Source organism: Limanda limanda, chromosome 17 (genome assembly GCF_963576545.1).
Source record: "Limanda limanda chromosome 17, fLimLim1.1, whole genome shotgun sequence".
Classification (NCBI taxonomy): domain Eukaryota; kingdom Metazoa; phylum Chordata; class Actinopteri; order Pleuronectiformes; family Pleuronectidae; genus Limanda; species Limanda limanda.
In genome coordinates, this window is record NC_083652.1 from 17,686,993 (window position 1) to 17,711,616 (window position 24,624).

A 24,624-nucleotide genomic window follows, 5' to 3' on the forward strand; every position below is an offset into this window, starting at 1 on the left:
ATAAATTGGGCTGTTTATCACAAAGCCTGGAATGCATTTTGACACATGACAGCCCTTTCCGTTCAGATACTAAAAATTCAACATTTCTTACAGCAAATAAAATGGTTTAACTGAAAGACACTGGCTATAAAATAATATAAATGCAATAGGATTTACGTGCATTGAAAAAAGGACTGTGTGTATTTGAGTATCTGTTTGTGTATTAATATATGCAATGTGCCGGGATTTCACTCAGACGGGGGAGATCAACTCTCAGCAAAGGGAGCTGATCTCACTCTTGCTGCAGCCCCACTTGCAGCAGGCATTGGACAGACCCACCACCACATCGCGGCCCTTGCGGTCAGCCTTGCGCAGGGCCTCCAGGATCTCTTCAGTGATGAAAGAGCGGGTCGGCCTGCTGAACACTCCGTCCTGGCTGTCTCTAGGTGGGACTCTAAGATCTCTGTTCCTTTGGAGAATACTCTCCAGCGAGTTGGGACTCAAGCCTTCGAAGGACTCATCCTGACGGGAGCTAAACGGGTCCTCTGAGTCATCTGCGGCAGAGGTTAAAAGAATATTTAGAGGTTGTTTTACCAGTACACAGGTCACAAGTCTCATCTTATAACCTTGCAGACCACAAATGTAGCTCTCTGATTTCAGCATAGTCTTCACATGTTTTAGTCAACATATTAAATGTCAATGGCAATGTCAATTTTATTTATACACCACATTTAAAACAACTTGGATGACCAAAGTGCTTTACAGGAGTTATGGTACAACAAAAGGACAGTAAAACGTAAAACATCATGTAAGTGCAAGTAATACAAATAAAATAAAAATAATTAATGTAAAATAATAAAAATGTAAGCATTTATAAAATCAGCAGATAGAATAATCAGCTACAAATAAAAGACATATCAAGGTGGTGAAGATGTGGCACCTCCAAGTCTCACCTGCGCTCCTGAGTGATCGTTTCCATCGGGAGCCCCCACAAGTGAAGATGACCGCCCGGATGAACTCACGGCCACAGAGCTTCACCCCATATGCTGGGTCCTCCTTGGGCTGAACCCCAGCCACCAGCAGACACACAGCGAGTGCCACAGCTTTCCACATACTGTCCCAAGGAAATTCAAGATGGCGAGATGTGGTTTAAACGACGGTAGATTATTTGCTTTGAGCAGTACTTGGCTTTCTGCCTCCCGGTTTGCAAGAGCTGTGCCTTTCTAGGTGACCCAGGCGTGGTTTATAAAGGGGTTCGGAGCCCTGAAAGGGAGGAATACATATTACGTACGCACTTGCAGGCCTTCTACGTGAGGAGAACGGATTCGAAAAACAGATACAGTCAGTGACCTTTATGGAGACAAAAAGCAGACCAAAGGTGGCATAATTAACAAATATATCAAAGGCCCCTATGATCTTATAGTGTTTCAGCATGTGAAGCACTTTGCACCTTTGGTTTCCCATAATAATATAATGACGTCATCAGATCAAACTTACATTTAATATGTAAAACGTTGGGTCATGTGGTGATTATGCATGAAACATTTAGAACACTGACCATTTACAATGCTCTGTCTCTGTATATTTCCCACATTTGCAGATATATAAAGGCTATAATGTATGTAGGCACTGCAAAACCATCTTTCATGGTCTTGTGCCGCCACTTGTACCAAAGATTGTTGTGTAGGATGCATGGACTTTACAGTCTAAATAAAGTAGTCAAACTAAAGTGTGAAATAAATACAATTTATTGTGAATGAATACTGGCACAATAAATAGCTCAGGAATCATCAAAAAACAGAGTCCTACAGGAAGAGCCTTAAAAATTGGAATTTATTTCAAAAATAAAAATGATAAATATTATAATAGTGAGCTGACATTATCTGAATACATGGTACAATCGTTTTCGGCCTAATTACGCATGTTTCCATGAATTCCCTTGATAGGATTTAACACTCATAGACACCACTATGGGGATATATTCAAGGCAGTGTGATTGATATCATAATTATTTATAGCAGCTTAGCCATTTTATTCCACACATGACCTGGTATAACTTCCACATGTATAATTTTCATTTTCTCTTGAAAATTGCTTTTCCCAAAGGTGAACTGAGACAGGACCAGTGACATTTTCAAAGTCAGATAACATAGAAGTTTTATTATGAGTCAGACTGAAATAAAACACATTTTTATCTGAGTATCGCCATAGCCAAAGGTCGCCCATTTGGAAGATTACAATGGGGATGATGAATTTGTAATTAATGTGACGATGACATGCAAACAAAATGGCATTTGAGGAAGGTGTTTCACCCTGACACTCATTAACACAGTGTCAAAGAAGTGACCTGTGGCGGTCATAAGCGCAATATCAAAATGCTAGGGACTATTTTGTTACGTACAATGAACACAAAACGGCTTAATTTAAACTTATATTCTCTGTCAACTTTGGTAAATTAAGAAATTATAACTACTACTAAAAGAAACAATAATTTCAAATAATTGCTTTCAGAAATTTTGCATCTCTATACCCTTCTGCTGAGTAATGGCTAAGAAATGACTTACAGTTTGCCGATCGTCTATCCTGTGACACAAGTAGCGTGTGTTTCATCTAAATTGCGCAAATTGTTGTTGTCATTACCCTGGAATGGGCCCTTTATATCTTAATACGTGAGATTCAAGATTCAAGATTCGAGCTTCCAAAGTTTTTTGTCACGTTCACAACATTTACATTTAGCAGTCACTGGCAATTAAATCTTTGGGTCACAGCCTCTCTTCTAGCAATGCTCAAAATATTACACAAGCAAAATTTATATATAATTATACACCTAAAGAAAAAAAAATTATGTTTACATCGGGAGCGGATCCTCTCCAAGGCCATTTATTTTTACAGTAGCCCAGACTGGACAAACTAAACACCTTTTGACTCTTTTCACCACAACTAAAGCTACCACGGGTTCTCTGTCATGATTGGAAGGGGAGAGTCAGGAGAGGTGTGTTCAGCTGCAACCTGCAACTTCACCACTAGATGTCACTAAATTCTACACGCTGAACCTTTAAATTGTTTAGTTCGGTCGATAAATTTGTAAACATCTTGTTTCCAGGACAGTCGTAAAATTTCCCACAAAATGGGCGTGGAGTGCTTTGTAGTGAAAAAAAAGAAAAATAAATTCTGTCCTTGTGGCTTTAAGACAGTTTGTCCGCCTCCAGCCAATCAGAACGGGGGACGGGGGAGGGAAGGGAGCGGGTGGGTAGCAACAGTTGCCCTGGTGAGGACGAAGCGCCATAGCCACGGTAGCCCTGGCGACAAGAACCCAGCAACGAGAATCAACAACAACAACAACCGAATCGCCATAAAAATAAAAGAAGACATTTTACCGGTGGGAAACACACACGTGGAACCAGAGGTGAAGCTCTTAACATGCAGGGAATATTTTTTTTTTTCCATATCGGTTAATGATTCAGCTGAATCGGGCTATTGCTTCCCCCCCCTCCCTTGTTGTTCCAGTAGCCATAACAGGCATCTGTCTCCACAGTGTTAGCCGAGGTTAGCCTGCGAGCTAGCCGTGGTATCGATAACCACTCGGGGTCTTTTCTCTTTGAATGGGGTCGTTTGTGTTCGCTCCTCGTTCGGGTGACAGCGGATTGTGTGTCTGCCATGACGACGCGGCCGCAGATGCATACTCAAGCAGGCCGTTGTTATGGCGATGTCAAATGCAAAAGGTACAAAATGGCGGTTGTTGTAGAGACCAGCTAGCTTGCTGGGTAGCTAGCGCCCGGTGTAGCCCACGGTTGACGGGGGGCGAGGTACAAATAGCGGACGTCTTGTGTCGTTAACGCCGTTTAACGTGGAGTCGATGTCGGTTCAACACATTTTTCTCTTTATCCCCCCACCCCCAATGGTTTATTCAAAATCAAACCACCGGGTGCCCAGCGTCGCCCGCACTGGGAGGAGGCCAGTTTGGGTCAGTCCAGTTCAGAGAGTCACTGGTCAGACAGGTCGGGGTTGAAGGAGAGAAATGGAGCAATCAGTGAAAATGGGGGAAGTGGAGACAGCTGTGGGCCAGAGGCGGACATGAGCACCGAGGGGCCAGGGGGGATGAGGGGGTTCTGCAGGTGCTTTTCATTCAGCATGTCACAGCTCTGTCGTGTGAGCAACTTCATTTCCCTACAAACAGGGTTCACTGTCGTAGAATCCCTCTTGTGGGTTAAAAGGCCCGGGTCAATCAGTCCGTGCACAAAGTGTGAATATCTGGTGTTTATTGCCACGCAGGTATACAAGGAATTTTATTTCTGTTGTTGAATTTGTGCGAGTATAGATGTAAGAAATATAAAAAGAAGGGGAAAACAGCAGGGGAGGGATTGTGCATTTGTGCAATACGTTGTAAGCATGTGTTATATCTCACGTTATTGTGTGTCTGACAGGAAGCATAACTGTAAAACACTGCAGAGGGAATGCAATGTGGTGAGGGGGGTTTTCTTATTTGGATTATGTTATTTCCTGCTGTGTGTACGTGTGAGACAGGCCACAGGTTTTGTGTGATCACATTTCAAGTAAAGAGACACTGAAATGCGTGTTCCCGTCAGGGCTCCTCCCCCACACGTCAGGTGCACCTGTCCTCTCCCCTTATGGATCAGCATCAAGGCAACAAACGACCAAGTCTCACAGGGATGAACCGTTGAACACACAATGTTGCATCTGATGTTTACTTATTGTTTCCCACTTAAACTCAGTGGTGGGCAGTAACGAGGTAGAAATACTTTGTTTCTGTACTTAAGTAGATTTTTCACATATCTGTACTTTACTTGAGTATTTCTTTTCCTGACGACTTTTTACTTTTACTCGTTACATTTGAACAAAAATATGTGTACTTTCTACTTCTTACATTCTCAAACTGGCTCGTTACTTGAGCAGCGGAGGTTGGTTCTCTCTCTCTTTCTCTCTCTCTCTCTCTCTCTCTCTCTCTCTCTCTCTTTCTCTCTCTCTCTCTATCTAGGGTTCAACATTTTTACATTATATACATTATATTCATATTGTTGTTAAAATGTTTCAGTCAGTTGAGATAAATCTTGAGGAGAAACATTTTGGGTTGTTTTGTGTCTGTATAGCCCTACTATAAAAAGCACTTTGCATTTTTAATTTTGGTACTTGTACTTTTACTTTTGATTCTTAAGTACATTTCAACACCAGATACTTTTGGTACTTAAGTACTTTTAATATGAGCTACTTTAAGACTTTTACTCAAGTGATTTTCTGACGGGAGACTTCTACTTTTACCGAAGTCACTTTCAGGTAAGATATCTGTACTTTTACTCAAGTATGGCTCTCAAGTACTTTATACACCACTGCTTAAACTTTAAGATAACCTGCATCAGTCATCACTTGCCTCATGTCCAATTTTTCCTTACTCTATAATCGAATAACTGTACTACCAGTAATACCTAAAGTCAATTTTACTTCCAGCTGTGATGAGATAGAAATTGTCTTAAATCGAATATTTACCCGTCTTTCCCTCTATGCCTTGTCTGTTCCTGCCAGAATGATTTGACAGAAGCTTGTTAGATCAAGAAATATTTAGCTGTCCTAACCAAGAAGAACCTCTGCAAAGATCTACAATTTCATTTTGATCGGCAACACTGTAAATGTACATGTACACACTTATCGACTTACCAACTCCCTAAATATGTCTGAATATATTCATAAAGAGTCACACATAATTATCTGAAAATTCAACGCAGATGTTGAAAAATGTTCCAATTCTCAATGACATTTTTTTTCTGGTTCTGCCCCCTAATCTAGATTTGCATCAAAATTGAGTGGCCTCTTCCCTGACCTATACTTCATCCTTCCATTAAGATTCATGGTGAACTGTTGAGTAGTTTTTGTGTAATCCTGCTAACAAACGAACAATCAACAATGAAATCATGACCTCCTTGGCATAGGTGACCCGGACCAAACTGTTGTATATTAAGGATCTCTGATATTTGTAATAATTTGTCACTTGTTTCTTCTTCCTAGGGTGATTCCCAGCTCTTGTAATGGCCACCGCAGGCTACGTAGGCGAGATCCAGCCGGCAGCCCAACCCCAGGGGGCTGGTGTCACCGTCACACCTGGGCAGCCCGATGCCAGCTCCACCCCTGCAACTGCCCCTCAGTTTCTGGCTGAGATTCAGACTGCTGTGGCTACTCCCACTGTCGTCACATCCACGGGCCAAACTGCTCCCACTGAGCAAGCCACTTCCATCATCATTCAGAAGCCTGCAGCTGGTAGTCAAGCTCAGCCCACAGCACAGGCCCAGTCACTTCAGACTCAGTATGTGACGGCAGAAATCCAGGGCTCCCCTTCAGAGACTGGAAATGCTCAAAGCACTCCTCAGTACATCGTTGTAACAGTCACGGGTAAACCCTGAACTTCACATACTGCCTCAATACATTAACATTTAACTTTCGTACTTAATCATGCCTGAAAAAGTTATATCATTTATCTATTTGCTGTCATCCATTGATGGAAGCAAAAACGAATCATGTGTTCTGCTTGTGAGATCCTTACATTTGCTCTATCTCCTTCAGAGGGCTCCCTTCACTCAAGTGACAGTTTGTCGGACTCTAGTCCTCCTCCAGCTGTGGTGCAGACAGGTGTTCCCACACAGGTTGTTCAACAGGTGCAGACGGCTCAGCAGGTAAAATACACTCGCAAACACCCAGACAAGCACACCAGGAAATGGCCGGTGACTCTTAAAACTAGATTGTGTCCTTATCTCAGCAGAGGTCTGTGGTGCAGGCCACCTCCCAGATAACCAAGACTGAGCCAGGGACCCAGCTCAGCGTCACCAGTCTACAGCCTGTTCATATCAGCCAGGAGGTAAGCTGCAACCCTCTAACACAGTTCGAAAGTGGTGGTCTAATATGATGTCTGACAATCATTTGCAAGACCATCATTAATTAGACCCTGGTCATCACCTCTTGTACTACAAAACAGTATCACATGTGACCTTTATAGCATCTGCACATTTTGGTTTACTATTGGTCAACTAATCACATTCGTGGTCAAACCTGCCTTTGTCGGCTTCCAGCTCCTCCCTACCAGAGCAGTAACAGCTTAGGTCAGGTAGAAAGATCATCCAGAGTGCCTGGACTTGGAAATCAGTGAAAAGCTCCTCCACGTCCTCTTGGATCTCCTCCAGTATAACCAGTAACTGGTAATGCAAGACATTACAACAATTTTCCAAGTAGGTAAGGGACACAAGGGACCGCTGCTATTGAGTTGAGGGTATCGACATTCTGTTTGGAAAGTTAAACAGTTAGACAAGTTAGAAATATAAAGGGCAAAGTATGGAAAAACCTGGGAGGATCCCCCTCAGGCGATACAGGAAATATGGGCTGAGTATCCGAGGAGGGATTTATTTGATGCGTGCGTTTGTGTTTGTCTGCGTGTGTCTGACTCTGCCTTCTCCTTAGGTCCAGCAGCTCACACCAGTGCCAGTTCAACATGTTTACACCAATCAAGTGCAGTATGTGGAAGGAGGAGACACCAACTACACCACCAGCACCATGTCAGAACAAAACTGCATCAGTCATTTTCAAACATATGTCCAGACATCATTTTTCGTATTTTCTAACCCATCTTTCCCTGTCTTTTATCTAGTCGCTCCAGCACCTTCCCTTACACTGACACACCCCTGTACACCCAGACCACAGCCGCCCAGTATTATGAAAGTCAGCCAACTTCAGGCTCTCAGGCCTCCACCCCTGGCACTCCTCTTACCGTCTCTGTGACGGCTGGCACGACAGGGGGCTTGTCCATGTTTGTGGCACAGCCCACCATTGCGGCAGGGGGAGGAGCCACAGTGGTGACCACAGGTGGCACCACCAATGGGGCAGGGGATGGGGCAGGCACCAATGGTGGCACAGCAGGCAGCTATGTGATCCAGGGGGGTTACATGCTGGGCAGCAGCAGCGGAGGGGCAGCTGGCAACAGTCAGAACTACTCACACACCGCCCGCGCCTCCCCAGCCACTGTGAGTATTACAGAGGGCGAGGAGAGTAGCGTGCCGTCGGCAGACAAGAAGGTATGCAGAGGCGCCAAGCGCAGGAATTCCCTCTCGTTTTGTTCTCATCAACACAACCTTTAGTAGCACACACTGACATCGCATCCCAGTAGAGTTTGGACAAGTGGAAAGCACAATTAAAAATACTGAGATTCGTTTTAGAATCAGAAAATGTGAGCTGCTGGGTGATATTATAATATACTATTGTTGATCACAATAACACTTGTTGCAGCATACAGAATTTTTAACTGTGATTTCCTAATAGAAAACAAAACCATGACTTCATCATTTTCATATCATTAGCGTGCATGTGAAGTGGGGCATTATCGATTTGCCTGAAATGCCCCAACATTATATTGTTCATGACAAATCCATCATACAGAACTCCCATTTGATAATGGTCAACAACTTATGTCCAGCAAACATCCCATCAGTATTACAGATCATTTATCCATTGCATACCAAAGTTGAATGCCACGGCACGCAAACAAATGTATTCGTGTTTTCCTTCCCGAATGATCAACAAACTGAAAATGTGAATGAAGTTTTACGTGTTTGTATAATTTATCGATTTGGAAACTGTGTGCGCATGTACCGTATATCAAGCTGAAAACTCAGTGTAATGCAGTTGCAACTTTGCATGTATGTCTATGTGTGCACATACAGTATGAGTGTTTTTTTTCCCTTTGCATCTGTTTTCTTTGCTAACTGCACCAGCTATTTCTTTTTTTTCTTTGCCTGTTTGTCAGGTACAGTGGTTGCTGGACAACTATGAGACAGCTGAAGGAGTGAGTCTGCCGCGTTCCACCCTCTACTGCCACTATCTGCTGCACTGTCAGGAGCAGAAACTCGAGCCTGTTAATGCTGCCTCTTTTGGGAAACTCATTAGATCTGTTTTCATGGGGCTACGCACACGACGCCTGGGCACTCGGTAAGATGGGTGATCAGACACCGCTATAGAAGACATAATAGACCATATGCACACGCCCACTTATTTCCCTCTAATACACAAGCTCCCCAGTTGACATTGAAGGGCTTTTATTCGCATCTTACTAATGTGAAGACTTAAAATGTATTTTTCCATTAAGGTGGTTTCTGCTGAAAATCTTTTATATTATCGAAGTTTTGAATGTAACTGTGACATCACAGAGAGAGCAGGGAAACAGACAGAAAAGTGCAGAGACGACACTTTTCCCAACAATCTTCCTACTACAGTGAAGCACATTAGTAGACCAGAGCTTCGTGGCTTACAATTTATTTCACACACACTCTATGAATGCAAGTAATCCATATTGATCTCAAAAAGTGCATGCACGAAAAGTTTTTTCCTGCTGTAGAACAATGGAGATTTTTCCAGGAATATCAGCAGAGGTGTTTGTGTAGAACTAGTGTAGGAAGAAATGTGGGTAGAGGTGGAGACAGACAGTGTGTGTGTGAGTGAGTGACTTTGATAAAGGCGAAGAGAGTGTGAAAGACTGACGTTTTAGAAATGTTTTTTCTATATCTGTCAAATTAAATCACATGGTATGGTTGGTTATTGTATTTTATGAAATTAAAGATATGCATGTATATATTAGTCACTACTAATGTGACTTTGAATTGAGTTACTGTCACTTTATTTAGACAACATAAACTTGCTCCTCTCACATCCCTTTGCTTTTGTCTCTGTAGACCTAATGTGTTGTAATATGTTCAATGTCAAGTGAAAACATGTTTTGCCTGTTCCTGACAGGGGTAATTCAAAATACCACTACTATGGCCTGAGGATCAAGGCAGGTTCCTCTCTTCTCCGTCTCATGGAAGACCAGCAACATCTGGCCATGAGGCAGCAGCCCTTCTCACAGAAACAGAGGTACACACATAGTTTCCACTTCTGGCTCCATTTCTCTGTAGTTGTTTTCTTCCTCTCTTTCCATTTCCTTTATATGGTCACAGCGTTGACTCATCTTTTCTGCCCGTCTCTCACACAGTTTTATGTTTTAAAAAAAATCCGGTTGGAGGTCCAAGCACCTTTTATTGTTAATATGATAAAACAGAATTGTTACTTCTTTTTACTTGAATACTTATCTCTCTTTTTGCTGAATATGTATCTAGGCTGTCTCATGTAGATAACTCCTTGTTCCCACCAGGTTGAAGCCTGTGCACAAAGTGGAAGGAATGACAAACGGCACTGCGGCAGGAGCAGGCCAGCAGCAGCAGCAGCAGCAACAGGGGTCAGGACAGGTGGACATCAGCACCCAGGTTCAACAGTACCAGCAGTTCTTAGGTCTGTTCAGTGAACAAATATCTGTAGCTATGAAAGTAATGGCTTAATGAATGTGATTGAACATGTTTAAATAGCATGCTATAAACAGGTCATGCCAATTGCTCTGTGCAAGTGATGTGATTTCTCTCTGAGTGTCCAGTTTTCTCGTTTCCTGTGTTTCAGATGCGTCTAGATCTCTACCAGAGTTCGCAGATATCGACCTTCAGGAGAAGTCTCTGCCGGAGGGTATCGAACTGGAGCACATAAAGAGCTTTCAGCTGCTGTACAGAGAGCACTGTGAGGTAAGCAGCTGAAAGGACACTGGTTAGTGAGTATTAATGAGTGACTTTTCTATCCAGTTGCCATCGAGTCAGTCGTAGAGAGTCAAAGTTCTCAGCCAACATCAAACAGGAAGTCCAGCAGTTAAGCATAGTCCTGACATTGTGTGCTTGGTCATTCATTATCGGTCAGTGATGTATGAGATATTTGTGTTTGTTCTTTCAGGCCATACTGGATGTGATGGTCAACCTGCAGTTTACCCTGGTGGAGACACTGTGGAAGACCTTCTGGAGATTCAGCCAGAGCCAGGATGGAGATCCCACCTTGGCTGTGTGAGTGGTTAAATATTAAAGGCAAACATTCAGAATTCAGTTTCTGTCCTTGTGGCAGTAGCAGTACTATTTTCATACAAGCTGTGTGCCTGTCTTGCAGTCATGATGAGTCAGAGAAGCGTCTCCCTAAGTCCTGCCTGGTGATTCTGTGCAAGTACGACCCAGTGCTGCGCTGGAGCCGTGACTGTGACAACAGCCTGTACCAGAGCCTGGTGGAGATCCTCATCCCTGATGTCCTCAGGCCCATCCCCAGTAAGGCCCTACAATTAGTATGCATTTGCAAAATACACCTTGACTTTCCTGCTGTGAAAGTGACCACACAGAAAAATCAGATAATAATATATGATTTAAAAAAAAATTCAACTTGACTTCCAGTTGGCATTAAAGCATATTGTATATCTGCATACCTACAGCACATGCAAATATAAATACCCAGGTAAGGGGTCTTCTTAAGCCCAGGTGTCAACTACTGGAAGTATTAAGAACTTAAATGTCACTACATACATCCAAAGGCCCAACTGTCCCATTCTGAAACCACTTTTAAATTGACAACCGCCTTGGCGGAGGTAATGAGAGAACAGAGGTCAACGTTTCACATGTACAATCTATAAATGGCACATGGAGAGAACACATACCACAGACATGGCTAGCGTCTGATGTTGCCATGTTAAAGTAAGGAATACATTCCTGGATCCACCTGTTTGTCCCAGTTCACTGGACATTTGAATGGGTTCTTCCTCGGGTCATGCCCCACCTCATCTCATAATTTCATAGAAATTAAACTACATTAAATATATTTTATATAATACAGTACATGACCAAGAAATCTGTTTATCCTGCAAATCTTCACTCCATGTGAACATTGTGTTTGATAATCATTGACCCAGGCCCATTCACAGGCAATCTGAAGTGAACATGATTAAACTTTATTTTCTCTTCTTCCTCCTTCTCCCAGGTGCCTTAACTCAAGCCATCCGTAATTTTGCCAAGAGCCTGGAGAGCTGGCTGACCAATGCCATGATGAACATCCCAGAGGAGATGGTCCGAATCAAGGTACTTGTAGAGCGCTACAAATAATACATATGTGAAATAAGTGAAAACGTATTTCTGTTTGAGAATATCTCCGAGCATTAAAATCTCTGTGTGTAGTAACTTGCCTTTTCATATCAAGTCTCACAGTTTAATTTACTTCTTCACCAGGATGATTGATCCTGAAAGAGTTGTTGAGTAAAGGCTTGTAACACTTGATCAATAACATGGAACTGCTCATGAAGACCTAAGTAATGAAATAACCCCAAAGCTGGTACATGTGGTTGTTTGCAGAGTTATTTGTATGTTTCCAGGTTATTGAAATGAAGCGTGTAAATGTTTTGATATCTGACCCATCTTTTCATTATTTGCATGACATGCTTTTTCAGGTAACTTCAGCCAATGCGTTTGCTCAGACACTGCGTCGCTACACCAGTCTGAACCACCTCGCCCAGGCGGCCCGCGCTGTCCTCCAGAACACAGCTCAGATCAACCAGATGCTCTCGGACCTCAACCGCGTTGATTTTGCAAACGTCCAGGTCGGTTTAGTCTCTGAGTGCTGTGTGCTGGCAGCATGCATGTCACCTCATATGAGTTTCAGTGTTCCTGGTTGAGTAAACTTCTGCTGTAGCCTGTAGTGTTATTATGGTTTCTGTGACAGACATTCTGTCTTTTGTGCAACTTCCCTCTCCAGGAAATGTAAAACAAGCTCTGTCATTTCAAAGAAACGCTCTTTCTCCTTCCTTCAGGAGCCTCGGCCGGTAGCAGAGAACTCTTTGTAGCTGCCCTCCCTCTTCTGTTTAAAGTGTAGCCTGTGTAAATTTGAATTCATCCAGCAGACCCTGGATGCAACTAATGCCAGATGTGACAGCCTCTTACTGACCCACTGACATGTCCTGTCTGCCCTTTGCAGGAGCAGGCTTCGTGGGTGTGCCGGTGTGAAGACCGTGTTGTGCAGCGGCTGGAGCAGGATTTCAAGCTGACCCTTCAGCAGCAGAACTCCCTGGAGCAGTGGGCTGCGTGGCTGGATGGCGTAGTTTCCCAAGTTCTTAAGCCCTACCAGCACAGCTCTACCTTCCCGAAGGCCGCTAAGCTCTTCCTGCTCAAGTGGTCCTTTTACAGGTTTGTTGCAAAAAGTTGATTTTGGAATCGAAACTTTAAGGCCAAGAAATTACGAGGGTTTTTTCTTTCTTTCTGTAAGCGGTTAGGTATTTAGCGGATTAGTTTATTGAAAGATTGATTGCTAAACTCTCTCTGGTCCCAGTTTCTCAAATGTGATTCTGGTTTTTCAATCAATTGAGAAACAGAATGGCCGATTATCTTTTACATCAGTTTATCTTCACACCTTCATCTAAAATAAGGAAATTTGAGGTAATAAAGTAACAAGGAACAAGGAACATTGAATTCGGAGGTGACTCATTCTTTACCTTCTGAACGTTGTCATTGTGAAACAGTACTTCCTGTTTCTGGTTATAGAAGATGTGATATAGTTACAGAATGTATTTGTAACAGTTCCTTCATTCCCACCGTCCCTGCTCTCCAGTTCCATGGTAATCAGGGACTTAACCCTGCGGAGTGCAGCCAGTTTCGGTTCCTTTCACTTGATCCGCCTGCTCTACGATGAGTACATGTACTACCTGATTGAGCACAGAGTTGCCCAGGCTAAAGGAGAAACCCCCATCGCTGTCATGGGAGAGGTATTATCAGACACACACACACACACACACACACAAGCAAAGACACAAATAACTGAAATAAGCAACGTAAGCTAACAAATTCCCTTCTTGCTATTAGTTTGCCAGTTTAGGCCGGGGTCTAAACCAGCTGGATCCTGACAAAGGTACTTCCCCTCTTCGCAATATCTCAGATTATGATCACGTTCCAAGCATTGTTTCTGACCAGCTGCTTTCCCCTTGTCTATGCCAGAAGAGGAAGAGGAGGAGGATGAGGAGAGTGACGAGGATGGTCAGGAGCTTTGTCTTCCCTCAGACGGGGTCGTGCTTGGAGATGAGTCTCTGGAGCCGCCTGCTAAGCTGGCCAGAACTGACCAGAGAGTCCTCTTCACCACCGGATCAGCTGACGACTAACCACATAGTAACACTGCTAGATGTGGGCTGATTATATTAATCATACAGACACTTAAATGTACAAAGAACACTAATTTATACACTTGACACATGTATATAGATCTTGTAAATGTGTGTGCACACCCCTCGCTGCATACTGTAACTGTCCCACTTGTTTACACACACAAACACGTACACACACACACACACGCACAATCAAACCACGCTCATGCAGTAGCCGCTGCTGCCTGAATGGCACGACTACCTGTTGGCACCATTGATTCAATACAAAATCATTGTTTCTGTAACAGGATGTGGTTTCAAAAAACAGACTCTCAACGCAAAGAAAAACACAAGGCGTTTTCACCCTCAGCTCTACGATCTTCTGAAAATACGAACTCAAAGCCAGACATGTCATTTTTTTTTTCATTGTATTTCAACCTGTAGCCTTGCCGAGAAACATCTGCTCACTCTGGATCCTCCTGAAACCGTCACTGCCGTATCAAAGTGATCTTGAAAATACTGTGATGTGTATGTGTGTAAAAGTAAATTCTAGAGAGTGCCGGTCGGGACCTTTTACAGTCAGAGGTTTCTGAATTTAGTTACTAATTCATTCAAAGGAAAAACACATTTGTAAAGACAGGTGGTTGGGATTGTGTGTGTGTGTGTGTGTGTGTGTTAGTGTGTTAGTGTGTGTTCGTGAGTGTGAGGGGTCACACCGCTCTGCTGTGATTTCTGGAGGCTGACTGAACATTGCTTTTGTGTGTGTGTGTGTGTGTATGTGTGTGTCTGGTTGTGTGATTGTGAGTCATGCACGTGTTGACTGGTTTCCTCTGTAGATATTTTCTAAGGCTTTCAAATGTTCTTGATTTGGGAGACGTGTAGATTCTCTGTTTGATTTAATTTGCCTGTAAAGAAAACATAGTGGTGTTCTTGGAGTGCCTGTCGCGGCTGCTGCACACACTTGTAAAGATAAAACTACAGCTGTGGAATAGGGGCTCTCATTAGTTGCTGCAAAAAAATCCTTTCTCTTTTTATTGAACCGCTAGTTCCACGAGAGAGGTACTGTTTGTGTCATATATTTAAAGTGCTTCATTCCTGCTCATCTACTAAGCTCCTCTGTTGCCTCATTTTTCTTTGAAATATAATTTCCTTGCCTTATTTTGATGCATTTTTCCACGTGTGTGTGCCAAACCTGTTTACTTTGATCCCAGATCCTGTCATTTATGAATTTTCTCTCTATGTTTTACGGAGGACTGTGCCTGAGTAAGAACGGTGATAAACTTATATTCTACTGTATATTTATCCACTATTTTGAATTTTGTTGTCACTAAGTGAACCTCTCGTGCCGTGTATGGTGCTGTGTTGTCACACATTGTAATCAGCCTTTGTGTGCTTTCTTGATTTGTGGTTGTACGTTCAGTTATCAGTCCTATCTCATACCTTTTTTGACTTTTCCGCAAACCCTGCCTCTTTGCACACTTTCAATTGTTGTCTTTAAAGCTCAGAGAGAGTCCATCTTGTTTTCAATAATCCTTTACGTCTTAGGTGTTTGTTTGTTTTTACGGTGCTGTGCATGTGTCAGGCTTCTTGCTCCGTTCAGTGTGGTTCAGAGAATTTTGCGAGAGGGGAAATCTCTGTCTGCTCTCCCTGCACAGTCCACTGAGGCTCATCTCCCTCGTCTCTCTCTGTGATTCCGCCCTCCAGCCAATGGCTTTTTTTTGGGTCAAACATACATGTTTTTACACTGTTCATCAGTATTGGTTGTTGCAAACATTTCCTTTTACCTGATTTGAAAAGCTATGTCTTGAAATTGCTGCAGTGCACATCTTTGACGGGCAACGCCAGCCTCAAACCAGCACATCACCCTCACATGGAGTCTGATGCTACCACGGCAGGACAGTACATATCACTCCAGTCTTTTAATGTCAGAAAGCATATAGAATGGCCATTGTTTACCCGGTAAGATAATGTTTAGTCATTTCTTTTTATAGTTTATTGTTTCTAATGTAAAAAACAAACTTGAGAAAAAAAAAGATGTTCAGTGGCAGTGTTTTATGAATTTGGTCTGCTCTAAGTATGACTGTGCCTTTGGAGGTGGTAGAATGCAATTCAGATGTTTTTAATTTTAAAGATATAAATTAAAGAATTTTTAAAATTGCAATTGCGGCCCCTGCTGTCGATTTTATTTTTCTCAGCGTCGTGTCTCAATCTACATCACTGTTATAAACTCTGTGGCTAAAGGATGAGAACGGGATAGTTTCTGACTCACAGCCGCCACAATCTTGCTCTGTTGTGTGTAAAACTCATGACTTCCTGGATTCTGCTGTAAGTTACCGAAAGTGACAGTGGGACAGATGCCACAAAACCTTCAGTCTGTTTTATGAAAAGAAAGCCAGCTTTTCCTGGATTTACCAACATATAAGTTGTGTTTTCAGGCAAATTGGAAAGTTTGAAATACTTAATGTGGGAAACACAGATCAAAGTTGATAAAATAAAGTAAAAAAGTACACTATTAGTTTTAAAGTATCCGCATCTTTTTATTCAATTGAGTATTTCAGTTACCCTTTTTAAAAAGATGGATGATCTTTATAACGGTATCTTTATTGTGAATAAATGGGCTTTCATTTTCTTTGCATTCGTTTTAGAGAATCTGCAGACATGTGCAAGCAAGGCGACAACAAACATTCACACATTTTAAAGTAATTGACATATGCCCCTTTTTAATTCAGAGTATTGCTGCTGGTGGTCATTTATTAACAATATCAACACTGTTGCCACAGGGAGGCGCTGAGAATACAAGAATCATACCTGATACATCTCAGACAGTCACGTCCAACAGCTTTTTTTTTATATTGCTGAATTTGTGTAATATATCTTGAAATGGGACACAATGGAAGACTAAATTTAATTATTTTGCAAACAAACGACATCTGTGTGCGAAACGTTCATCAGGTTCTCGTTGGCATTCTTCAAACAGTAAAAAGCAAAACATGCAGCCTTGAGGTGAAACAGCTGAGTGGAAGGTTTGAATGTCGCCATATGCAAAATATTCCCATTGTAGACCTACAGGGGGCGACAGAACCTCCACGTGAAAACATTAAAGGTCACTGCATGGAAAAGACACATTTGCAGTTGCTTCAAGGTGAAATCCCACCAGATGTATATGTTGGCTTTAAAAGGCCTGACAATCTCGAGCAGTAATAACAAACACAAAGCTGAGCAAATTTTAAATCATATTTTTCCTCATCATCTTGGCCCTCCATCCACAGTAAGCCGGCATTTGTTTGTCTAACCCTAAATGGATATTTGAAGATGAACATAAAGGTGATTAAAACTACAAAATGAACAGAGGCAAGCAAAAATGGCAAAAATTATCCAAACATACTTTCAACCGAGGCAAAACAAAGATGCATAACCTGTAGTAAGGCTGTTCATTCCTTCAACCTACAAGTGATGTAAAAAAAAAATCTCCTACAATCTTTGAGCACACAAATATTTAGTACAACAATCTTCAAAGTAAAATCTCATAAATCCTGAGTTCTACTCTTCATCCATCAAACAACTCATGGCTTTACATCTTGGAGAATACTTCCACATCAGCACAGTTAAGGTCTTGCATGTCACCAGTAGAGGGCAGACTGAAGCTCCCCTGCAGGTGAAGGGTGTTCCTGCTCTATTAATGCACAAATTAACATTGTAGAATTGTCGTACTAAGTAAACCTGTTTAGCTCGTACAAAAAAACATTTTTACACCAAGCAAGCCTTACTAGAGGAAACTGAAAAACAAAAACACAACAATGAGCAAACAAATGAGCTTTAAAAAGGATTTCCGTGGATTTATTACTTTACCAAATACACAAGGTGATCTGAATTAATTTCAGTAAATATACAACTGAGATACGCAGGTTAGGGTTTTATAATTACTTAGTTTTCTTGAGAAGATAATAAAAGATATATGAGACACAGACGATTTGGCGTTTCAAGGCTTCCGTTGTTTATAATGGCAAATGTAAATGTATGTAGAGGTTTTAAAAAGCTGTGTGTACCTGACATGAGGGGATCATCAGTCTTATCCCTTCCCTCGGGAGCAAAACACTAGAACGTCTGCTCGGTTCACATTTTAAAAGCCAGGTGTGATTGGTTCTGGGGAAGGATTGGACTTTTACTTGGAACAAATGCGAAACAAAAACAAAAATAAAACTTAACAACATAGATCCTGGCTCAAAGTTCGGGGTTTTCCTCTTCGTCCTGTCTTCTTGATTCTCTCCAGGTTGAGACTTTCCGCTGGGAACTCTCACTGCCTCTAAAATACAAATGGTTGAAACCATGGACAGATCAGCTTGTTACCAAATGTTGCAAATTGTATGAATTTAATTTAAAAAAAAATCTCAGATGACACTAAAGACACATGATGAAAACATTGCAGCAGCCTCAGTACCAACCTGTCCTTACTGGGGAGGGGCTGGCTGCCCAGGAGCCTGTCCTGTCGGCCCATAGTACGCAGACTGCTGCCTGTAGTACTCGGCCCAGGCTGCGCTATAGTCCGGCTGACCTCCCGTTGTGGATGCCGCTGACCCTGCTGCTCCCGGAGCTGCGGCTGCAGAGCCAGGGACGGAAGCTCCTGTCTGGCCTGGAGGTGACAGACAAAGGATCAAAATAAAATGAATTATTATTATTATTAACTAAGTTTGTCACACAGAACTAAAAGTAACCCCCCACAGTTTCTGCAGAAAACAAACTGAGCTCCCTCTGACTCTAATTGCTGATGATAAAGTTTTAAAAAGGTATTTAAGCAAGAGATTGAATTGTTGCAAAGACACAGAGCAGGATCCTTAGGAACATGAACCCAAATATACCAAAACTCATTTAAATCCTAATAAATGTGTCATAATCAATGAATTTCTTTAATCAATCTAAGATTTGGGCTGTACCTTAAATTGACATCAATTCAAGTTTGATTTAGTTCATTCACTTGATGAACATGATGATTTTTAAGTGCTCATTAAAATGCTATAAATGGCACAAAGGTAAAAAACATCTTTAATTAGCTTGTTAACAGCTGAAAAAGTTACAGACGATCTTCTTTGTCTCACCCATCTTCTTGTAGTACTCCTCCCAGGCCTTGGTGTAGTCTGGCTGCCCCCCCGGTGTCTGTGCGGGCTGGGTCTGGTCGCCTGATGTATGGTCTCCTCCAGTTGGGTTTGCGGGGTACTGGGTCGGCACAGCCCCCGACGGCTGCTGGTAGTACTGAGCGTAGTATGCCGCCCAGGCTGCGTTAGGGTCATTAGCTGCTGCCTTGCCTAGAAAAGACGCAGGGTGGAGGGGGTGAGGTCCTCATAGGGTGAGGGTGAGCCCCTGCTACTGGCCTGGAGACCGGGCTTGCAGACCAGGGGGAAAACAGAGACAGGGTTAGCCAGAACTGCTTTAAGTGCAGGAACTGCATCTCAACACATCATTTCCATCAGTGCTCTTGTGTACCTTACTCAGATTTCGCAAAAGATTACTCATCAGAAAGGACAAGGAGGGGTCAGAAAATGACCTGGGATGAAAATACTGTGTTGGGGTTGATAAGTTGCTAAGATGGGTAAAAATAAATGTTAATCCCAGGAAAATCAGGAGAGGCAGTGAATTCCAAGGAGACTCACCTGGGTCGTGGTGTGCCTGGGGCTGCCACTGCTGGTAGGTGTTGCTCCAGCCCTGAGGATTGTACTGGTGAGGACCTGGAGGACCACCACTGAGGAGAAAATGTTTTATTATTATCAAAGATGCTCTAAAAGGTCTGCTGCTCTGAGCTAATGTTACACATAAGTTGAACTTCACTTACTGTGGTGGTCCAGGGGCCCCAGGCGGTCCAGGGTTGTAGGGGTTGGGGTTGTAGGGACCCAGTGGACCAGCAGGACCTGGTCCACCTGGCCCTGGGCCCACAGGACACAAAGGACCCTGGGGGACACATCAAAGTCACACATCATATGAAGATACAAGTCTATGAAAAATAATGGCATCTCGTTCCAAAAGAACACACAAAAGGATTTAAGGTATGTACTTCAATCTTTTCCTCAATGAGCTGCTTGGCGTGGTCGACCTGCTGCGGTGAGCCCCTGATGATAAACAGCTTGAAGTTGGGGTCTCCGTTGGGGGGCGGCTGTCTTGAGATTTCCACAAATGCCCCCGTCTGCTGGTTGATAGACTTGACATTCTCACCTCCCCGGCCAATCACGAGCCCACACTTGTGGGCAGGAATAGAGAAGGTCATTTCCCCTCCTGGGGGACCCCAGTCGCCTTGTCCGCCTCCTCTGCCCCTGTTACCTGCAGGCATGCCTGGAGGACCTGGAGGACCCTGTAGATGGAGGAGAGAGCCTCATGACTACAGCACTTTTAGAGTGAGACAGTTTGTGCATGTGTGAGAGAGGGTGATCCATACCCCCTGTCCCTCCTCCCTGACCCGGATGCTCTGCAGCAGGTCGTTGATGATCTGGGCGGCATGTTCGCAGCAGTCAGGAGGCCCACTGATGTGCGCAATCTTCTCTGGACCAGTCCCATCATCTGAGAGGAAGATTTAAGTCTGCATTAGCTTTATTTTTTACCTTAATTTAAAAATATTAATGTGAGAGTCTGTTGTGCTGAACTCACAAAATTAATTCACATAATCTTGAAAGCTCTTTAAAAATGTTAGATCACTAAAATATGTATTTTTTTTTTGAAAAATAATTTCATCCATTATCACCACAGGGTCTAACCTTGTTTGAACTGTATCCGAACTCCAGAATCATTCTGGATTTTCTTGATCATCTCTCCATTGCGTCCAATGACAACACCAACGGAGTGTCGCGGCACCGGGACCTGAGTTTAACACATAAATATTTACAGTATAAGCTTAGATTTGGTTCAATGGCAACTGACCCTATTTCCAAACACACACACACACTCACATCCATGCCACCTCCCATTCGGGAGCTGAAGTCATTTCGTTCACTGAAGCCGGCGTGGTCTCTCTCCCTCAGAATCTCCTCCACCATTTCCTGGGCTTGCTGAAGGGGATAAATATGATAATTAAACTCCATGATTAATTCCATTTCAATTGAGATTTTGTACGATTTTTTAATATTTTCACCTGGACTTTATATGGGTCTCCAATAATACGCAGGGGTTTGTCAACATTAGGTCCCTGAGAGGCATCCTGGATCAGGATCATCTTTACTCCTGCACGCTCCTAGAGTATCACACAAACGAACATGGTTTTATAGGCCTTTACTGATGCTCCTGGATTTTTTTGTCTGACTTTATTTATAAACCTTTTTCAAAAAACAGCTATACTGCAAAAGTGGGAACATATATCCTGAGATAATCACAGTTTCCAAACATGCTAAAGCAAGAGCCATGCAATGTACCTGTAGTTGCTTGATGGTCTCTCCTCCCTTGCCAATGACAAGGCCGGCCTTGCCAGCTGGGATCATCATTTCATGAACGGTGCCATTCTGCCCATTGGTGGACTCGTGATAAGAAGCAGTGGGTTCGCCCCTCCCTCGTGACACTATCTCATCCAGCAGCATCCTGGCTTTTCTGGTCAGAGAAGAGTTGAGCAGTTACTCCACATCCATTTTACAACACCATGACATAAAGCTGTCAATAGGGTCATTATAGATAACCAGTTAATAATGGTAGGATAGAATGGGGCTTCAGAGCTTCAACAAAACTAACAATATGATATGTTTGTATCCTGCCTCCAACTCTGACTAATTTTGTGATTTGCATACACAGGTTAACGGGACCAGCTTCATTATTAGTGACCATTTGTGATGGTACAAAATTTCTTGGTATTGAGCCTATTTGGAAAAAATGTAAAACTTACTGTATCGAGTCCTGGGAACCAGTGAGAGAGACACTCCTCTCTGGAAGGCCTCCACTGTCTGGACACACACAGAAACAGGACATAAGTGAAACCAAAAGGAAAACTACATTATAAATTGTAAAACTATGGATAACTGTTTGGACTCCGCAAAAGTGCAGCAAGTACCTGGAGCTATCTGAACCTTGCAACCTGACTCCTGTTGTATTTTACTGATCTGTTCACCTCCACGGCCAATAACTGTGGAGGAAGAGAAAAGAAAAAGAAAGGTCCTGTTTGTCTTATATCACAGAGACAGAGTGGCATCAGTATGGGTAAAAACAAGAGTTAAACCTCACTCACCTAGTCCCACCATGCTGTCAGGGACATTGTACTCCTCTGTGCCGGAAGAAGGCCTTCATCAGCAAGGACAACGACAAAGAGTGAAAAAGAGGGGGAAAAAGATAGGATATGACTTTTTTTTCTTTTATTTTGCCACAATTTTGTTTTCCCCCCAGTCACGACAAAAGCCGCTTATTATTTCCCAATCAACTTAAAGCTATTAGCTCTCACCTTTGTTGCGCAAGAGCAGCAAGCTGTGCACCAATAGCTGAGAGATGACAGCAAAAGAGAGAAACATAGAGATGTTATCACGAATATCGACAGACAAGGACAGTTGAAGTCTATATTAAATATTGTCAACTGTGAGTCAGTAAACATAGCACCACTTCCTGGGATGGACTCACATAGTGCGTTTGCTGAGTCGAAGTCCCTTTGTGCAGCCAGTTTCTTACTCTCTGGTTCATCTGTCAAGTGCGACAAGAGACAACATATCTGCTTTAAAAACATCTTATGCATCTAAAGACATAATCAACCAAGAAACAAAGAGGTGATGTGGCAGTGTGGTCACTGCTACCTGCATCCTCCAGCTGTCGTTTCGGTGCAGTGAATGGAAAGCCATCGGATGCAGCGATGATGTTCACGGGAGGACCGGCATCACCCCCAATCTTAGCTGCAATCTGAAGCACAGGCATAAAAGTCACCATTATCACCAGAGACACTGATATCCCTTTTCCACCAAGGAAGTTCAAGGGCAAAAGAAATGGATCTTGGACAGAAAATCTGGTGCGACCATGGCACCTACACTTCGCTGGGAACAGGGATTATCATGACCATAAGATATTGTTAAATAGGGATGACAAAGAGAGGCAGTAATTGGCTGTGGAGGAAAGAAACTGTCTCCTTGTTGTGTGTTCATCAGTTGAAAAACTAGATGGAGCCTCACAGACAAAGCCTATGTTCAAGAGAAATGGATATATCGACGTATAAATTGATGTAATGCTCTATGGTAAAGGCAAACTGGTTCTTAAACTCTGAACCAGCCCTAACACTGGTTCCCCTTGGTCACTAAACTACTCTGATATGTGAGTCAACACTCATATAATGCTGTAAGGTAATTCTGGATAGGAAAGCACATTCAATCACACTATACAGCCTTTATCTAGCACTAATGTACAGCACAGTATATTACTACAATTTGTACCGTGTTCATTCAGGAAATTGTAGTTGGAGACGGAAAATGTTTTAATTACTCTACTCTTCATATATTTTAACAGCCTCTTAGAGAAAGGCAATTAAACAATATCAGGAATTATTGCAATATCACAAAGGTTCAATATATATATATGTATTGATATGTTAAAACAAACTGAAGAAAAATCAAAGGAAAGGAAAAGAGAACAGGAAGTAAATATACAAAAACATAGAGGTCATGATGGAGCCTCCAGTAAATCTTGCCTTGTGTTGTGTTCTCTGACCTTATGGAGGCGAACCAGTTCATTTACAGATAACAACCACATCGCAGGTAGTTTATACTCGTTCTAACATGTATACATTAGTTTAGAGAAAGCTAATAAACTTCATTTACAATTATCTAATTCAGATTTTCGTCTGTGCAGCCCACTCTCCACTGCAATTGGACACACGCCGACGTGTTTATAGCTGAGGGAGATCGAGCTTTGTTGTGCTGTTGTTACACAGTGAACCTATGTGTGAAAACATGAAGCTGGGTTAGCCCTGAAGCTGCCAGGTTAGCCCTGAAGCTGCCAGGTTAGCCCTGAAGCTGCCAGGTTAGCCCTGAAGCTGCCAGGTTAGCCCTGAAGCTGCCAGGCTAGCCTTGCAGCTACCAGGCTAGCCCTGAAGCTGGCAGGTTAGCCCTGAAGCTACCAGGTTAGCCCTGAAGCTCCCAGGCTAGCCCTGAAGCTACCAGGTTAGCCCTGAAGCTGCCATGCTAGCCCTGAAGCTGACAGGTTAGCCCTGAAGCTGACAGGTTAGCCCTGAAGCTGCCAGGTTAGCCCTGAAGCTGCCAGGTTAGCCCTGAAGCTACCAGGTTAGCCCTGAAGCTTCCAGGCTAGCCCTGAAGCTACCAGGTTAGCCCTGAAGCTGCCAGGCTAGCCCTGAAGCTGCCAGGCTAGCCCTGAAGCTGCCAGGTTAGCCCTGAAGCTGACAGGTTAGCCCTGAAGGCTACCAGGTTAGCCCTGAAGCCAGCAGGTTAGCTCTGATGCTAACAGGTTAGCTAACCATCCGTCCACACAGCCCATCTCAGTCCTCACCTGCCGGGCCCGCTGCACCGCGTCTGCGAACGCATCTTTCTGGATGGCCGCAGACCCGTTCCCAAGAGCCGCCTGCCCGCCGGGAGGAGCCCCGGGGCCAGGCGAGGGGTCCGTGCTGAACTCCGACATGTCGACCAGGCGAGCGAGCGGATGTCAAAGAGACACTGGACAAGAGCTACACAGGAGCGGGGGGGGGGCACAGTCGA

The 24,624-nt window shown here is 43.2% G+C and overlaps 3 protein-coding genes across 7 annotated transcripts; 1 reads left to right on the forward strand and 2 right to left on the reverse strand.

Annotated features, from left to right (window-relative positions):
• Positions 1-252: 252 nt before the first annotated feature.
• On the reverse strand, positions 253-1,092 carry rln3a (relaxin 3a). The gene is made up of 2 exons (XM_061090647.1): positions 933-1,092; positions 253-533 (listed from the first exon to the last, which is right to left on the reverse strand). The coding sequence occupies exons 1-2, from the start codon at positions 1,090-1,092 to the stop codon at positions 253-255; spliced, it is 441 nt and encodes a 146-aa protein (XP_060946630.1).
• A 2,403-nt stretch (positions 1,093-3,495) lies between these two features.
• On the forward strand, positions 3,496-16,091 carry rfx1a (regulatory factor X, 1a (influences HLA class II expression)). Of its 4 annotated transcripts, XM_061090308.1 has the most exons (18): positions 3,496-3,701; positions 5,998-6,378; positions 6,550-6,659; positions 6,743-6,841; positions 7,438-7,532; positions 7,625-8,048; positions 8,777-8,958; positions 9,760-9,879; positions 10,157-10,293; positions 10,456-10,574; positions 10,777-10,883; positions 10,984-11,135; positions 11,839-11,936; positions 12,302-12,451; positions 12,826-13,034; positions 13,456-13,609; positions 13,707-13,752; positions 13,839-16,091. In XM_061090308.1, exons 2-18 carry the CDS (start codon positions 6,018-6,020, stop codon positions 13,997-13,999), a joined length of 2,724 nt encoding a protein of 907 aa, XP_060946291.1. In that variant the 5' UTR covers positions 3,496-3,701; positions 5,998-6,017; the 3' UTR covers positions 14,000-16,091. The 4 variants fall into 4 exon arrangements, with proteins under 4 accessions (XP_060946291.1, XP_060946293.1, XP_060946292.1 ...); XM_061090310.1 differs by lacking the exon at positions 3,496-3,701 and having other exon boundaries at positions 5,092-6,378; positions 7,625-7,997; XM_061090309.1 differs by lacking the exon at positions 3,496-3,701 and having other exon boundaries at positions 5,092-6,378; positions 6,746-6,841.
• Positions 16,092-18,214: 2,123 nt separating this feature from the next.
• Positions 18,215-24,604, reverse strand: LOC133023017 (far upstream element-binding protein 2-like). 2 transcript variants are annotated; one of them, XM_061089934.1, is made up of 18 exons: positions 24,419-24,604; positions 22,723-22,825; positions 22,553-22,612; positions 22,380-22,416; positions 22,170-22,222; positions 21,996-22,067; positions 21,831-21,888; positions 21,370-21,541; positions 21,093-21,191; positions 20,911-21,009; positions 20,719-20,821; positions 20,403-20,524; positions 20,025-20,318; positions 19,806-19,921; positions 19,627-19,715; positions 19,075-19,281; positions 18,424-18,611; positions 18,215-18,284 (listed from the first exon to the last, which is right to left on the reverse strand). In XM_061089934.1, the coding sequence occupies exons 1-17, from the start codon at positions 24,545-24,547 to the stop codon at positions 18,430-18,432; spliced, it is 1,995 nt and encodes a 664-aa protein (XP_060945917.1). In that variant the 5' UTR covers positions 24,548-24,604; the 3' UTR covers positions 18,215-18,284; positions 18,424-18,429. The 2 variants fall into 2 exon arrangements, with proteins under 2 accessions (XP_060945917.1, XP_060945918.1); XM_061089935.1 differs by lacking the exons at positions 18,215-18,284; positions 18,424-18,611 and having other exon boundaries at positions 19,209-19,359.
• Between the last annotated feature and the right edge of the window lie 20 nt (positions 24,605-24,624).